Raw genomic sequence first — 17,460 nt, 5'->3', positions numbered from 1 at the left:
GTAGGGGTGCGAGTGTCTGGTGGGGGCGTGCCAGGAGGGAGAACTGGGGATACTGTAAGTGCAGTGGGAGAGCCGGTGTCCAGAGAACATTGCTCCCGCAGAAAGTCAATATCGTCAAGGCTAAGGAAAGGGAGGTGGAGAATACTCAAGAGGCTAAAGAAAATAAAGAGTCCAGACGACAGTGTCTGTGTATTTATGTGAAACACAGGCGTTTTATTACATTAAAGGCACCATCTAAATGCAGGTAAAATCACTCATCTCCCTCAGTCTTCACTTTCGCCAACATTTACAAAGGTCAGGTTTTGTGGCACCCCAATTAACGGCCCCTCCATTTACCCAGCCTTCCAATCTCCTCCCCAACTCATTTCAACCCCAGGATGATCCAGTCCCTTTGGCACCCGGCCCCCACCCTGCTCACCTGCTGAAGCTTCTCCATGATGTTTTTCTGCTGGTCGCTGGGGTTGGGAATTGAAGACATGTTCTGAAGTTGGTTCGTCACCACCTGAAACTTGTGTTGCTGCTCCGCCGTGAGGTGCAGCGTCTGGTAGACAGGTTGCAGGGGTGCCTGTGACTGGGGTTGGCAGTGCAGCTGAAGCTGCACGTGCTGCGCCTGAGACGGCGTGGGGTGATGTTCGCCTGTAACCTGGGAAGGGGCTGTGGACGGGTGCAAGAGGTGGGATGGCGTCTGCACCTCACCCTGACTCTGGACCTGTGCGGTGGGCTGGACCTGGAGGTGTATCTGGGTGGGGGACGTCAGATGGGCCTGAGGCTGAGGCAGGGGCTCAGGCTGTGAAGGGTTCTGGAACTGAACCTGCTGCAAGTGCGGCTGTGACGGAGGCCTCATCGGGTGCTGCCCCTGGGGCGTCCCATGTGGGGAGGACTGGACCTGCGTCTGAATCACGTAGAGGGGCTGCAGGGGAAGCTGAGATGGAGTGCAGGAACGGGAGAGGGGCTCGGATGGTGGTCTGGACAGCACCTGGGGCTGAGAGGATGGCCGGGACTGAGGGCGGGAGGGGGGTCTGGAGAGAGGCTGCGGCTGCGATGGGGGACGGGACTGGTGGGGCGACTGCATTTGGTGGGGAGATTGCATCTGGTGGGGAGATTGCATCTGGTGGGGAGATTGCATCTGGTGGGGAGATTGCATCTGGTGGGGCGATTGCATCTGGTGGGGCGATTGCATCTGGTGGGGCGATTGCATCTGCTGAAGGTGGAGTTGGCTGTCGCTCTGTGGTGCCTGAGGTAGAGGTGACCGCGAGGTCGGAAGCTGCTGCAAGGCCGTCTTCTGCGGCCCAGTGGCCATCTGCTGAGTGAACCAAACAAAAGTAGAATCTCGCAGAGTTTCATACAGCGAAACCAGATTGTGATCTAGGTTGCTAGCCCCTTCAAGATAAAATAATTTGTTGAATGAAGTGGACAGAGAAACAGTTAATGCCAAGCTCAGAATTTCAGCCTCACTCACACACAGCATCCATAACTTCAGCTGATACTTCTCCTTAATACCGTCACCGCAATGAAATACAATAATATTGGACGCTTTATCAGCAGAATAAAAAATCACTGCACATTTTCACGGACTGGGTAAGGTAGGGATTGTTGGCACAGAGAATAAATTAGGCCCAACTTCGGGCACTCTGTCGTTGATCACTCCCAGAACAGGTACAGCACGGGGTTAGATACAGAGTAAAGCTCCCTCTACACTGTCCCCATCAAACACCCCCAGGACAGGCACAGCACGGTGTTAGATACAGAGTAAAGCTCCCTCTACACTGTCCCCATCTAACACTCCCAGGACAGGCACAGCACGGTGTTAGATACAGAGTAAAGCTCCCGCTACACTGTCCCCATCAAACACTCCCAGGACAGGTACAGCACGGGGTTATATACAGAGTAAAGCTCCCTCTACACTGTCCCCATCAAACACTCCCAGGACAGGTACAGCACGGGGTTAGATACAGAGTAAAGCTCCCTCTACCCTGTCCCCATCAAACACTCCCAGGACAGGTACAGCACGGGGTTAGATACAGAGTAAAGCTCCCTCTACACTGTTGTCGAACACTCCCAGGATGGGTACAACTGGAACAAATCCCGCCCCCACCGCCACAGTACATTGTGCAGATTTTGGGGAGAAGGCGTTGCAGTGTTGCGTGGCTCAGTTGCACACTCTGGTTAAGCAATAATCACTCAGTGCAAATCAGACATATATTCTACACACACACACACACACACACACAAATGACTCTTCCTCTGATACAAGTTAACAGTTAAAAAGGAGGCAAGATGGAAGGAACAGTAAACAGCAGCTTTTAGCCAGAGGGAAGGGCAAGTAAAGAAAGCCCATTTGGAGAGGGTGAGGGTCACCAGTCTGTTACAGGCCATGCACACTCACAAGCTTTGACGGGGGTCAGTCAGGATTGCCAGCTGCACATTTAAACAAAACAAGCCGCGACGTGACTGAGAGGCCTCAGCACGGGTAGCAATCGAGACTCATCGCCCCAAGCAATCCCGAGGATTAGAGCAGAAGCAAGCTGTGTCTTGCTCGGAACCCGGCAGCCGGTGCCTGTCACTGTGACGGCCTGCGCAAAATTTACTAAACCTGGGAGGAAAGTTCCTAGATCGAGTGAATTCATCACTCAAACGGTCACTAATTTGCTCAGAACTTACAGCACAGAAACTGGCCATTCAGCCCAATTGGTGTGTGCTGGTCTGTATGCTCCACACGGGCCTCCTTTTACCCTCATCATCCCCCCCTATCAGCATATCCTGCCGCCCATACACTGTCTTTAACTCCAGCAAGCCCATCGTGGGACTGAAGCGACATGAACTTTTCATACCCTCTTATTACAATTAGTTCTTATTTTCAAAATTTGGGATAAGTTGCGAGAGAATTCTTGGAGCTGCCCCCTGCAGCTCACACCCAGGACAGGTACAGCACGGGGTTAGATACAGAGTAAAGCTCCCTCTACACTGTCCCGTCAAACACTCCCAGGACAGGTACAGCACGGGGTTAGATACAGAGTAAAGCTCCCTCTACACTGTCCCCATCAAACACTCCCAGGACAGGTACAGCACGGGGTTAGATACAGAGTAAAGCTCCCTCTACACTGTCCCGTCAAACACTCCCAGGACAGGTACAGCACGGGGTTAGATACAGAGTGAAGCTCCCTCTACACTGTCCCCCATCAAACACTCCCAGGACAGGTACAACACGGGGTTAGGTACAGAGTAAAGCTCCCTCTACACGGTCCCCATCAAACACTCCCAGGACAGGTACAGCACGGGGTTAAATACAGAGTAAAGCTCCCTCTACACTGTCCCCATCAAACACTCCCAGGACAGGTACAGCACGGGGTTAAATACAGAGTAAAGCTCCCTCTACACTGTCCCCATCAAACACTCCCAGGACAGGTACAGCACGGGGTTAGATACAGAGTAAAGCTCCCTCTACACTGTCCCCATCAAACACTCCCAGGACAGGTACAGCATGGGGTTAGATACAGAATAAAGCTCCCTCTACACTGTCCCCATCAAACACTCCCAGGACAGGTACAGCACGGGGTTAGATACAGAGTAAAACTCCCTCTACACTGTCCCCATCAAACACTCCCAGGACAGGTACAGCATGGGGTTAGATACAGAGTAAAGCTCCCTCTACACTGTCCCCATCAAACACTCCCAGGATAGGTACAGCATGGGGTTAGATACAGAGTAAAGCTCCCTCTACACTGTCCCCATCAAACACTCCTAGGACAGGTACAGCACGGGGTTAGATACAGAGTAAAGCTCCCTCTACACTGTCCCCATCAAACACTCCTAGGACAGGTACAGCACGGGGTTAGATACAGAGTAAAGCTCCCTCTACACTGTCCCCATCAAACACTCCCAGGACAGGTACAGCACGGGGTTAAATACAGAGTAAAGCTCCCTCTACACTGTCCCCATCAAACACTCCCAGGACAGGTACAGCACGGGGTTAAATACAGAGTAAAGCTCCCTCTACACTGTCCCCATCAAACACTCCCAGGACAGGTACAGCACGGGGTTAAATACAGAGTAAAGCTCCCTCTACACTGTCCCCATCAAACACTCCCAGGACAGGTACAGCACGGGGTTAAATACAGAGTAAAGCTCCCTCTACACTGTCCCCATCAAACACTCCCAGGGCAGGTACAGCACGGGGTTAGATAGAGAGTAAAGCTCCCTCTACACTGTCCCCATCAAACACTCCCAGGACAGATACAGCACGGGGTTAGATACAGAGTAAAGCTCCCTCTACACTGTCCCCATCAAACACTCCCAGGACAGGTACAGCTTCCGTCATCAAATATGCTTCAGTCCCAATCTCATGAAAAGATCTTCCCCCTCTGCAAGGTAAAAATCCCATTTCCACACCAACATTTAAGTGGCTTGATGCAATATTTCCATTTCGTAGAATGATAGCGACCTGATTGAGGCCATCCAGAACCTAGTGTAGGTGCTGGTGCTTTGAAACTAAATTCAATCTGTCTCGCTTCCCTGCTCTTTCCCCATTGTCCTGCAAACTGCTCCTTTTCGAGTATTTACCCAATGCTGTTTTGAAAGTTACTGCTGCCCTCTGAGGCAGCGCATTCCAGATTAGCACAACTTCGCTGTGTAAATACAAATCTCCAGCAGCTCCTTCAGTGTCTTCTGCCCATTACCGGAGAGCTGCATCCCTCTGGCGACCAACCCCCCTGCCACCGCAAACAATTTCTCCAAATCTACTCTGTACCTTTGGTTTTGTTTATAAATTTAGGGTACCCAATTATTTTTTTCCAATTAAGGGGCAATTTAGCGTGGCCAATCCACCTACCCTGCACATCTTTGGGCTGTGGGAGCGAAACTCACGCAGACACGGGCAGAATGTGCAAACTCCACACAGACAGTGACCCAGAGCTGGGATCGAACCTGGGACCTCGGCGCCGTGAGGCAGCAGTGCTAACCACTGCGCCACCCTCTCCAAATCTACTCTGTCCGTAACCGTCATTAAATCTCCTCTTATCGGTCTCTTTTTTGTTCCAGCTTCTCCCATCATGCTGTACCAGTCCCTCACCCCTGGTATTATTGTAGTAAATCTCCTCTGCACCTTCTCAAAGACCCTGACAACCTTCCCCCAAGTGTGGTGCTCAGATATAGATACAATACTCCAGCTGGGGGCCTAACCACTGATCATCATTTTTGCATGTTTTTTTTGTGTGCAGGTAACACTGACTGGGACCCGTCAAACGCCAAAGCAAGAGCCGTGTTAGTAGAAGTGTCAAGAGAGCGAGAGATTGGGAGGAGGGCAGGTTGTGCCGTGACTACCTGGCCAGCCCGTATCTGCTGGAACGGAACGTTTGGCAGCGAGGGCAACACCGCTTGTCCCTTGGAGTCCGCGTGTCCCGCGGGCATGGCCGGTGCCAGCCCCACGCTACTGCTGACGATAACCGAGGCGGGGACACTGCTAGTGGTGGAGGTCGGCGCTAAGCTGTGAGGGGACGACTGGTTCAGACCTTTTTCCTGCTGGAGTTTCAGGGCCGCCTGGTAAAGCTGCTGCTGTTTCTGTTCCTGCTGCAATGTTCAAGACAAAGTCATCAGCACACGCGGCACCGTCAGCGGGAACTGAACCTCAGGACCCCCCCCCCCCCCCCCCCCCCCACCTCCCCTCCCGGGGGGGGGAGGGGGGGCACAGACACACTAAAAAAGGAAAATCTGCAAGCGCACCACGGGTGATGCAAAATTATAAAAACGTACAGCGCGATGAAAGCACGGTCTCGGAACCACTGGTCAGGGAGCTGGACACTACTCCTCCAGATCTGGCCTCTTCCACAATTCCCCCATCCTCAAGGGGCAGATGGTGACGGGTGAATGCCACTGGGACAGTGTAATGCAGGGACCCAGGCTAACGCCGCCATGTTCTTGGTGACATTTAAATTTAATCTGGAATTGAAAGCTAGCCTCGGCAAGGGCGGCCTTGAAACTATCACCGGTTGCTGTAAAAACCCATCTGGTTCACTAATGTCCCTTTAGGGAAGGAAATCTGCCGTCCTTACCCGGTCTGGCCTACGTGGATTAGCGGGTCAAATCAATCAGTACAGGGCAATTAGGGATCAGCAAAAAATTCTGGCCTTGACACAAAGCCCATATCCCTTGGAATATTATTGTTTTTTTTTTAAATCACTCCACTGGTAGCTATGCCATCAGCTGTCAGGGCTCCAAGTTCTTGAATTTGCTGAACCTCTCAGTCTCGCTCTCCTCCTTCAAGGTGCACCTCAAACTTAACTCTGCTGGTTGCCTGTCGTAATACTTCCTTGTATGGCGGTACCGAATTTTGTTTGACAGTCGCTTGAGAAGCTTCTTGCGACATGAAAGGAGCTATGAAAAGTTTAAGCTGTTGTTGATGTATAAGCGTCGGGTCAGCATCGGGCAGAGGAGGGGGGAGGGTGGCACGGCGGCACGGTGGTTAGCACTGCTGCCTCACGGCGCTGAGGACCCGGGGTCGATCCCGGCCCCGGGTCACTGTCCGAGTGGAGTTTGCACATTCTCCCCGTGTCTGCGTGGGTCTCACCCCCGCAACCCAAAGATGTGCAGGTTAGGTGGATTGGCCACGCTAAATTGGCCCTTAATTGGAAAAATAGAATTGGGTACTCTAAATTTTAAAAACAAATAGGACTTAATTCCAGAGGGCATTAAGAGTCAGGTGGCAGATTTCCTTCCCTAAAGGACACTAATGAACCAGATGGGTTTTAACGACAATCAACAAATGGGCTTTGAATTCCAGATTATTATTTTTTTGAAACAACTCTCAGGGAGCTGCTCCATTTGACACACCTGCTGCCTCTTGCTCGCCGCTTTCGCTTTCGATTCATCTCCAATGTTTGTGTTCCTGGTTAGTGAACCTATTGGCAGTGGTGCTCTGCATCCTCCACCAGTACATATCCTGCAAAATCCCTGCAGAGACATGTGCGAAAGATAACTACTCCCCTGGCGTTAGCTCGTTGCGTACCCGACCCGGAGATTTCTGATTCAAGGGGATCAAAGCTCTGAGCTCAAACTATTGCCTGGGGTATCCTGGATTGATTTTCGGGATGGGGGGGGGGGGGGGGGGGGGGCAGGGGAGCGCTGATCCGCGCCAGCCCAGGGGAGGGGGTTTAACCTGCGGAGGCGTAGCGGCATTGTCCCTGGACTAGTAATCCACAGACCCGGGTGCGAATTCCACCACGGCAGCTGGTGAAATTTGAATTCAATCCAAAAAAAATAATAATCTGGAATTCAGAGCCCATTTGTTGATTGTCGTTAAAACCCATCTGGTTCATTAGTGTCCTTTAGGGAAGGAAATCTGCCACCTGACTCTTAATGCCCTCTGGAATGGCAAAGCACTCAATTAGGGATGAGCAACAATGCTGGTCTTCCTCTCAAGGAGGCTGGGACATAAGGGTGGGGGTGGTGGGGGCTGATGATTCAAGCTATCGATGAACCTATTTGGTGTTCAGCTCCAGACTGTGCACCTCAGGAAGGTTATATTAGTCTTGGACCGAGTGCTGGACAGATTGACCAGAATGGTACAGCGGCTAAAGTATAGGGCGGCACGGTAGCACAATGGTTAGCACTGTGGCTTCACAGGCCAGGGACCCGGGTTAGATTCCCAGCTTGACTCACTGTCTGTGCGGAGTCTGCACGTCCTCCCCGTGTCTGCGTGGGTTTCCTCCGGGTGCTCCGGTTTCCTCCCTCAGTCGAAAGACGTGCAGGTTAGGTGGATTGGCCGTGATCAATTGCCTTTAGTGTCCAAAAAGGTTAGGAGGGATTATTGGGTTACGGGGATTGGGTGGAAGTGAGGGCTTAAGTGGGTCGGTGCAGATTCAATGGGCCGAATGGCCTCCTTCTGCACTGTATGTTCTATGTTCTAAGTCCCGAAAGGGGCGTCTGTTAGGTGAATTGGACAGTCCGAATTGTCCCTCAGCGTACCCAAACAGGCGCCGGAGTGTGGCAACTAGGGGCTTTTCACACTTCATTAACTTCATTGCAGTGTTAATGTAAGTCTACTTGTGAAACTGATAAAGATTATTATTAAGGGCAGCACGGTGGCGCAGTGGTTAGCACTGCTGCCTCACGGCGCCGAGGTCCCAGGTTCGATCCCGACTCTGGGTCACTGTCCGTGTGGAGTTTGCACATTCTCCCCGTGTCTGCGTGGGTTTCGCCCCCACAACCCAAAATGTGCAGGGTAGGTGGATTGGCCTCGCTAAATTGCTCCTTAATTGGAAACAAATTAATCGGGTACTCTTAAAATTTATTTTTTAAAAATGAAGAATATTATTAGAATCAAATGTTATAAATTTGGCCTCAAATTTAGGTAGTTTTGTGGCGATCTAATTCAGGTCTTGGGAGACTAAATGGTAAATAGGACCTTCATCGTCAGTTTGGGGAGGAGAGGCAAAGGGGGCAGAGCCTTAAAATTAGTAACCCATGTTTTGAGCCCTGCTCACTGTCCAGTGATCACGCTGACAAAAGACAGGCTCCAATGCTGACCCAATGCCACCTGCCCCACGTTATCCCCGTGACTTTAGAACATACAGTGCAGAAGGAGGCCATTCGGCCCATCGAGACTGCACCGACCCACTTAAGCCCTCACTTCCACCCTATCCCCGTAACCCAATAACCCCTCCTAACCTTTTTTGGTCACTAAGGGCAATTTATCACGGCCAATCCACCTAACCTGCACGTCTTTGGACTGCGGGAGGAAACCGGAGCACCCGGAGGAAACCCACGCACACACGGGGAGAACGTGCAGACTCCGCACAGACAGTGAGCCAGCAGGGAATCGAACCTGGGACCCTGGCGCTGTGAAGCAACTATGCTAACCACTGTGCTGCCCAAGTGTCTGTTTATCAGCCCTACGGGACAGGACAAGGGGCTGTCGTGCAACACATCACAAATTGTGAGGCGGAGCACGAAGGTGCAGCCGAAACATGTGTTACAGATCTCCTGATCCTTCCAGAACAGACAGGCCAGATAATCCCCAGAAACAGAGCTACAATCTGTTATTAGATTCGTTTCCTTGCACCTTGGCTCAGTCGCTTACTCTGGGCCGCCTTTAGTCACCTTTTCTTTCAGCCGCACCTAGTGGAACGACAACGGGTTAGAGGGGCTTCCTCCAAGTCCTGCGTTCTGGGGAGGCGGTGGCACAGTGGTACGGCCACTGGACTAGTAATCCAGAGACCCAGGATAATGCTCTGGGGTCCCGGGTTCGAGTCCCACCACGGCAGATGGTGATATTTGAATTTCATAAACATCTGGAATTAAAATCCTAATGAGGAGTGCAGCCAAGGTTTCCCAGGCTGATTGCTGGGATGGCGGGACTGTCATGTGAGGAGAGACTAAATCGGTTAGGATTATGTTCATTGGAGTTTAGAGAGTGAGAGGGGATCTCACAGAAACGTCTAAATTTCAAACAGTATTAGACAGGGTAGATTCAGAAAGTACTTTCCCGGGCAGCACGGTGGCGCAGTGGTTAGCACTGCTGCCTCACGGCGCCGAGGTCCCAGGTTCGATCCCGGCTCTGGGTCACTGTCCGTGTGGAGTTTGCACATTCTCCCCGTGTCTGCGTGGGTTTCACCCCCACAACCCAAAGATGCGCAGGGTAGGTGGATTGGCCACATTAAATTGCCCCTTAATTGGAAAAATCAATTGGGTACTCTGAATTTATTAAATCAAAGAAAGAAAGAACGCTCCCGATGGTGGGGGAGACGAGATAATTTGAGGATAAGGGGTAAACCTTTTAGGACTGAGGTGAAGAGAAATTTCTTCACCCAGAGAGCGGTGAGTCTGTGGAATTCACTCCCACAGAAAGTAGTTGAGACCAAAACGTTGTGTGATTTCAAGATGAATTAGATGCAACTCTTGGAGCTAAAGGTTGGGGGGGGGTCAGCCATGGTCATAATGACTGGGGAAGCAGGATTGAAGGGCTTGGCCTCCTCATGCTTCTACCTTCTACGTATGATGACCATGAAACCATTGTCGATTGCTGTGAAAAACCCAACTGGCTCACCCGTGTCCTTTAGGGAAAGAAATCTGCTGTCCTTACCTGGCCTGGGGTTCTACTCCAGATCCACAGCGATCTTAAACGCCTTCTTAAACGGGCTAGAAAGCCACTCAAGGGCAATTAGGGACGGGCAATAAGCCTCGGCCCAGCCAGTGACTCCCACATCCCAGTAAATTCAAAAACAAAACAATTATCATGGCTGAGGGGTTGAGAGGGTTTGCACCACCCCCCACCCCCCATGTCGTTCATAGATTGACCGCTTGCTAATCATGTCACTTGGGGGCAAGGCACCGCATAGAGAACATAGAACATACGCCCCCAGCGTCCATGGGCAGTTGCCAGTGACTGACAAGAGGTGGCCGAGGAGGGGTGAAAGGAAACTGCAGGTTGGGGGGCGGGGGGGGGGGGGAGAAAGTATTTAATTAACTATATTCAAAGTCCTTACCTGCTGGAAGAACATGTCGGCCGCATCTTGGCTGATGGCTGCCAGAGGGCCCTGTTGGCCGATTATAATTTTCCCAGGTGTCGGCCCCATGCTGCTGCCAGGCTGCGGGGCTGAGGGCAGCTGTTGCTGGACAGGATGCTGCTGTGGCGGCTGAGATTGAGGCGCGGCGGCAGCAGCAGTCTGGACGGTCAGCAAGGAGGGCTGCCCGTTGCCGAGAGCCATCAAGCTGGGGCCGGGCCCCACCTGCTGCTGAATGACACTGGAGCCCTGGGCGTTGCTGGCTGGCTGCTGGATGCTCACTGCTTGTCCGAGACCCTCGCCGCTGTTGAGCATGGTGACCTGGTTGGGGAGCGTCACCCCCTGGATAACGGCCGACTGGCTCTGCTGGTTAATGGCGCCGCCGGCCAGTGTTGCTTGCACCGATGCGGACGTCTGAGGGTTCAGGCTGTTGGCCAAAGAGACAGGCATCTGGAAGACTGCAGGCTGCCCCACGGAGCCAGGCTGCAGCTGTATGGGAGCGGACAGGATGTGGGTTGCCCCGTGAGCGTTCTGGGCTGCTATTACCTGGCTCAAGTCCAGCTGGCCGGCAATGTTCTGGTTGGTCAAGATCTGAGCGGGCAAGGTCTGATTGGCAATCAGCTGACCAGCCGGACCCTGACTGGCGATGATGTGAGTGGCAGGTGCCTGCCCTCCCGCAGACTGGGCAGTCAGTATCTGCCCCCCAACGTTGGCCTGCAAGGCAGACAGCTGCTGGGAGAGGGGGACAGCAGAGGCACCAGACAGCTGCCCTTGGAGAAGGAACTGGCTCTGACTCTGCAGCATAGCCTGTTGCATGTGCTGAGGCTGGATGACAATGCTGCCACCTTGGAGGTGAAGGCTCAAGGACTTTCCCAAGGCTTGCTGCTGTGCCTGGTGCTGTTTGAAAACACTGGAGGAGATGGTCTGGGGGAAAGCGGCCCCAGAGGCGGAGAACACCACATTCTGCACAGGCTTCCCCGCCATGAAGGTCACATTCTGCTGCTGCTGCTGCTGCAGGGTTGTCTCATTCTGGATCGCCAGCGCAGTGTTGGCAGAAGCAAACGGCTTGGAGCTAATCTGAAAGAGTTTGTGCTGGATGACTCCCCCCGTTGGCTTTGGCTGGATTGGAGTCGGGGTCCTCTGAATGATGACGTTCTGGGCAGACAGTGGGGCCTGCATCATGGGACTGCTCATGGTGGGCCTGACGGTCAGCGACTGGTTTGCCTGGGCAATGGACGTACCGGCAAAGAGAGAGTTTCCGTTCAGCGCCCCGGGAGCAGCATTCTTCTGGAGCACGAGTCCCGTGTTGGGCGGGGAGACCCCGGCGGAGTTCAAGGCCACTTGTTGTTGGTCCGAGGCGGGCGATGATATGTAGCTACCAACTGGCACAGTGGTCACCTGGGTGGGCTGCCCAGCCTTTGTGATGATTTGTTGAGCTGGCTGATTGATGGTCATAACGGACTGGTTCGATAACTGCCCAACCACTTGGATTTGTCCAATGCCTAAGGCCCCAGACGGGCTTCCATTTGGCAGTCCCTGGAGATTCGAGACCGGCTGGAGGGTCACATTGCCCAATCCTACCTGCTGCAAAAAGGGCTGGACGTTAATGGCCTTGTTCACCACTTGGCCGCCGATAGTCTGTTGCTGAATCAGAGTCTGTTGAGCAAGGACTGTGGGCTGCTGCTGTAACCCAATCAAATCAGCGCTGGCAGAGAAAAGCTGGGAGGCATCGCCCGCCTGTGACACCGGCTGCAGGGAGGGGAAGTGGAGGGAGGCAATATCCAAGTCAGCATCTTCCTCTAGCGACTGCTCCGTAATGTTGGCCTCCTGTAAGCTTTGCTGCAAGATGTCACACGGCTGATCGGAATTCTGCAAGTTGGAGCCAGGAGACGGCCCCAGGATATCATCTTCCAGAAAATCAAGATCCACCGCGCTGGAGGAATTCTGAGTCTGTCCACTGTTCAAATGATTAACCATTGTATCCTGTACATTAAGCTGAAAAAAGATTCAATATATTAGCAACGCGTGATTAGATTCTCGGGTCCACAATAACAAACAGATCAAAGTAACAATCAATCAGCAGCTGAAACCTGAGAGAGAGCCACTTTATTTGGAACGTGAATTGAATAGCCACGGAATAAGTAATAAAAACATATTTCTGTAACAGCTTTTGTGCCACAAGTCCAGCTCTAGGCATCACTCTAGAAAAATGACAGAAGGTACCGATTTATTAGAATGGTACCAAGGGCGTGAAGATTGAAGCTGAGATTGTTCCCCTTACCACAGGGAAGGTGAGATTGCAGAGTGGTGTTCAAAATGACGAAGAACCTTGATAATATTCGGTAGGGAGGGATGGTTTCCACTGGCCTGACCATGGGTAATCAGTAGACACTGATTCAGGACAGTTGGAAAAGGAGGGGCTGGTTAGCACAGGGCTAAATCGCTGGCTTTGAAAGCAGACCAAGGCAGGCCGGCAGCAAGGTTCAATTCCCGTACCAGCCTCCCCGAACAGGCGCCGGAATGTGGCGACTAGGGGCTTTTCACAGTAACTTCATTTGAAGCCTGCTTGTGACAATAAGTGATTTTCATTTTATTTCATTTTCATTTCAATTGTTGCGCTGCCTGAAGAGGCGGTGGATGCAGACTCAACAACTCTCAATGGGGAAATGGATAAATACTTGAAAAGAGGGAAAAAAAACAATTGCAGGGCCGTGGGGAAAGGGTAGGGCAGCGCGACTAATTTGAGGGCTCTCTTTCAAAGAGGCAGCACGGGGACGATGGGCCGAATATTGGTGCTGTATGCGTCCATCAACCTCGCCCAAATCCCTTCACCCAATGATTTATCTCAACCGCAAAGACTTGTGATATAGGCAAACATGCCAACTGCCCCACACAATCCAGGGCCCCAGAGAGAACTCCCTATTCATCGAACAAAAGGGGCCACTGTTTTAATATCTAATCCAAAAAGCAGCTCCTGCAGCAATGCAGCCCAGCTTAGATTGTGACCACAAGCCACGGCAAGGAGCTTGAACTTGCAACCTTTTTATTGAGCAGTGCTGGCCATCGAGCCAAGTGGACGACATCGCAGGGGCCTCCACACACTCCGATATTGTACAAACCAGTCCTTGAACTATAAATTTAGAGTACCCGATTCTTTTTTTTTCAATTAAGGGGCAATTTAGCGTGGCCAATCCACCTACCCTGCACATCTTTTTTGGGTTGTGGGGGTGAGATCCATGCAGGCACGGGGAGAATGTGCAAACTCCGCACGGACAGTGACCCAGGGCCAGGATCAAACCCGGGTCCTCGCCGCCCTGAGGCAGCAGTGCTAACCGTGCTGCCCCCAAACCAATCTTTGTTTACCCGGCAGGGCAAGTTTGCCATCGCAATCCAACAAGTTCTCAAAACAAAATATGGACCTCCTGTAATGGCTGGGAACATATTCCTCTCCTTCAAAATCCCTGGCATCACTCTGATGGACACCCCCCCCCCCCCCCCAAAATCAAGAGGTACAGAGTCTCAAATCTGGCTACCCGAAAAACCAACAATGTCCAAAAAAACAGACTTCTTTTATTTTTTAAAGCAGCTACCAAAAGCATGAGTTTGCACTTTTAGTTGAGGAGTAAAATAACTTATTGGCCTAAGCAAATGCAAAATACTGTGGACGCTGGAAATCTGAAATAAAAACAGAAAATGCCGGATAAACTCAGCAGGTCTGGCAGCGTCTGTGGAGCCAGAAACAGAGTTAACGTTTCGAGTCCACCATGACCCCGAAGAAGACTCGAAACGTTAACTCTGTCCCTCTCGCCACAGACGCTGCCAGACCTGCTGCGTTTATCCAACATTCAGTTTTATTCTGTGTTGCAACTTCCTGCCTTGTTACACAAAAGGAAAATCCGGTAGACCTTGGGAAATGACTGGTTACCGGCCTGAACTGTAGGCAAGACCAGCTCGGACCAGCACCGGTCATTTCCCAAGTTTTACTGCTGTCTTCTTTTCCTTCAGGATAGGGGCTGGGTTACGTGGTGGCACGCCACCAGCTGTTGGCTTTGCACGGAAGTGCTCCGAGTGAACCAAAAGCTGGCAGGATTTGAAATCCGGCATGGACTCGGTCCCAAGGCTGCCCGTTTTGAGACTCTACACTTTGGGAAAGCCTGAACAAGCTTGGAGCCCTTTTGCCCCAAACAACCAGGAGACGGCGGAGGTAATGACCCCCGAGAGAGTTGTTGGGAAGCCTACTTAAACCAGGGGCCCAGGCAAATACTCTTTTGAGGGCCTGGGTTCATATCCCACAAATTCAGTCAATAAATCTGGAATTGTAAGCTCGTCTCAGTAACGGTGACCGTAAAGAATCCTCAATTATTATCAAAACCCACCAGGCTCGCTAATGTCCTGGGGGGGGGGGGGGGGGGGGGGAATCTGCCGTCCTTACCTGGTCTGGCCTACATGTGACTCCAGGCCCACGGCGACGTGGCTGACTCCCAAATGCCCTCTAAAATGGCCGAGCAAGCCACTCGGTTCAAGGGTGGGCAACGAATGCTGGCCTTTGGGGCGGCACGGTGGCAGTTGTTAGGTTTGTTGTCTCACAGAGCCAGAGACCCGGGTTCAAATCTGACCATGGGTGGAGTTTGCACGTTCTCCCCGTGTCGGCATGGGTTTCCTCCAGGTGCTCCGGTTTCCTCCCACAGGCCAAAGATGTGCCGATTAGGTGGATTAGTCATGCTAAATTGCCCCTAAGTGGGGTTGGGGTGGGGGATTGGGTCTAGGTAGGGTGCTCTTTCAGAGGGGCAGTGCGGACTTGATGGGCCAAGTGGCCTCCTTTTGCACTGTAATGATTCTATGCCAGTGACATCCTATCGATGCACATATTTAAAAACAAAAGCGAAGAGTAAATATCCTTCAAAATCAATGTTTCACATAAAAGCAAAATACTGCTGGAAATCTAAAATATAAACAGAAAACACTGGGAAAACTCAGCAGGCCTGACAGCATCTGTGGACAGCGAAACAGTGTTAACGTTTTGAGTCCAACGTTTAATGCAGTTGAAAGTTAAGCAAATTATCTGAAAGACTAACTTTTATTTGCATTGAGCCTTGATTCAATACATTTCACGATGCATCAATTAAAAACATTTTCCAAGTGATGGAGGAAGAGAACGAAAGTAAACACTTACAGATGCATCAGTGAAGAAGGCGCTGGCAGGATCCGCTGCTGTATCGAGGAGATCATCGCCATCGAGCTGTTGATTAAATTAAAAACATGTTTATAAAGATAATGAAGCAGTAATTTCAGGCTACATTATTGCCAACACATGGGGGAAAAGGGACTGCTCAATTTGTGTTACGATCCCAGTAAAGACCGATACTTCTACAAAACAATTTTAACTTTCAGTGAATGGCCGAAATGATCGCACAAGATTTCAAGTTTTAAGACTCTTACTGTAACACAAACTAAAAGCAACATTGACTAAACACTATTTCAGTACGTAATTTATACTCTTAAGCTACAGAAAAGAGCCCTGGTTAAACATTGAAAAATGATTGAAAGTCTCCCTCCATGTGATACTTCACAGTGGCACACTGGTTAGCATTGCTGCCTCTCCGCGCCAGGGACCCGGGTTAAATTCTGGGTGGAGTCTGCACGTTCTCCCCGTGTCTGCGTGGGTTTCCTCCGGGTGCTCCGGTTTCCTCCCACAGTCCGAGGATGCACAGGATAGGTGGGGTTACGGGGATAGGGTGAGGGAAGTGGATCTGGGTGGGGTGCTCATTCAGAGAGTCGGTGCAGAATCGACGGGCGAATGGCCTCCTTCAGCATTGTAGGGATTCTATGGGGGATTAATTGACCCCTTTAATTACATTTTATTTTGATGTTTTAAGCTTCCTTTGAGATTGTTTACTTTGATGCAGTATCCGTTTAAGGGGCTGGCTTTTAATTTATCCCTCAAGTCGATTTAGTATTGGTTAGCCAAAAGAAGCCTCTCGTTCTCATATCCGACATGGAATTGGTCAGGTACCATTGTGCACAAGGACAGGAAGGTGCAGTGTCTAAACTTGGTCACCGAGGGGGGGGGGCGTGAAAACCATGCTCCAGAAAGCCACTCCTTTCACATCAAAGCCAAGCAAGGGAGCCAGGCAGACTCGGAAGGAAACCAGGGCGACCACGCCTTCATTCGCGTTTCCTCCCTTGCCACTGTCACAGGCACGCTCTTGCTTACATTCAAATCCTGAACACAGGCGCTGACTTGTGGTCACAGAGGAGGAGGATCGGGCACAGGAGAACGGACGGTTTGACAATCAGTTTAAATTGTAAGAGTCCAAAGGTGTGCAGATTGGGTGGATTGGCCATAGTAAAAATTGCCCCTTAAATGTCCAAAAGATGTGCAGTTTGGGTGGGGTTACGGGGATAGGGTGGCGGAGTGGGCCTAGGTAGGGTTCTCTTTCAGAGGATCGGTGCAGACTTGATGGGCCGAATGGCCTCCTTCTGCACTGTAGGGATTCTATAATTCTAAATCCGAACAACTTCAAATGCTTCCAGTAATCAGGGGGGCAAGGTGGATGCCATGCTGTATTCAGAGGACTAGGATTAGGCTGTATTGAGAGGACTAGGATTAGGCTGTATTCAGAGGACTAGGATTAGGCTGTATTCAGAGGACTAGGATTAGACTGTATTCAGAGGACTAGGATTAGGCTGTATTCAGAGGACTAGGATTAGGCTGTATTCAGAGGACTAGGATTAGGCTGTATTCAGAGGACTAGGATTAGGCTGTATTCAGAGGACTAGGATTAGGCGTTTGTTGGTGAAGGCAAGGAATTTAGAAGAATGCGGTGATTTGTTTTTAAACTTCCATTTACAGGATGTGGTTAGGCCTGCATTTATTACCATCCCTTAGTTGCCCTTCAGAAGGTGGTGGGTGAGCTGCCTTCTTGAACCGCTGCAGTCCCCGAGGTGTAGGTACACCCACTGT

The 17,460-nt window shown here is 51.3% G+C and overlaps 1 protein-coding gene across 3 annotated transcripts in view; it reads right to left on the bottom strand.

The window, feature by feature from the left end:
• LOC140402273 (BRD4-interacting chromatin-remodeling complex-associated protein-like) overlaps positions 1–17,460 on the bottom strand; it is a 42,984-nt gene that overhangs the window by 15,681 nt on the left and 9,843 nt on the right. Inside the window, exons 4-7 of one of the 3 annotated variants that reach the window (XM_072489915.1) lie at positions 15,670–15,735; positions 10,479–12,491; positions 5,320–5,565; positions 419–1,303 (exon numbers count right to left, since the gene is read on the bottom strand). In XM_072489915.1, coding sequence (XP_072346016.1) covers positions 419–1,303; positions 5,320–5,565; positions 10,479–12,491; positions 15,670–15,735 — 3,210 coding nt within the window. The remainder of the gene's footprint in view (positions 1–418; positions 1,304–5,319; positions 5,566–10,478; positions 12,492–15,669; positions 15,736–17,460) is intronic. The other 2 variants (XM_072489916.1, XM_072489917.1) reach the window with 2 other exon arrangements.

This window comes from Scyliorhinus torazame, chromosome 25 (assembly GCF_047496885.1).
Source record: "Scyliorhinus torazame isolate Kashiwa2021f chromosome 25, sScyTor2.1, whole genome shotgun sequence".
In the NCBI taxonomy this organism is placed as follows: domain Eukaryota; kingdom Metazoa; phylum Chordata; class Chondrichthyes; order Carcharhiniformes; family Scyliorhinidae; genus Scyliorhinus; species Scyliorhinus torazame.
The sequence above is the reverse complement of the archived record's forward strand: the minus strand, read 5'-3'. Positions and strand labels throughout refer to the sequence as shown.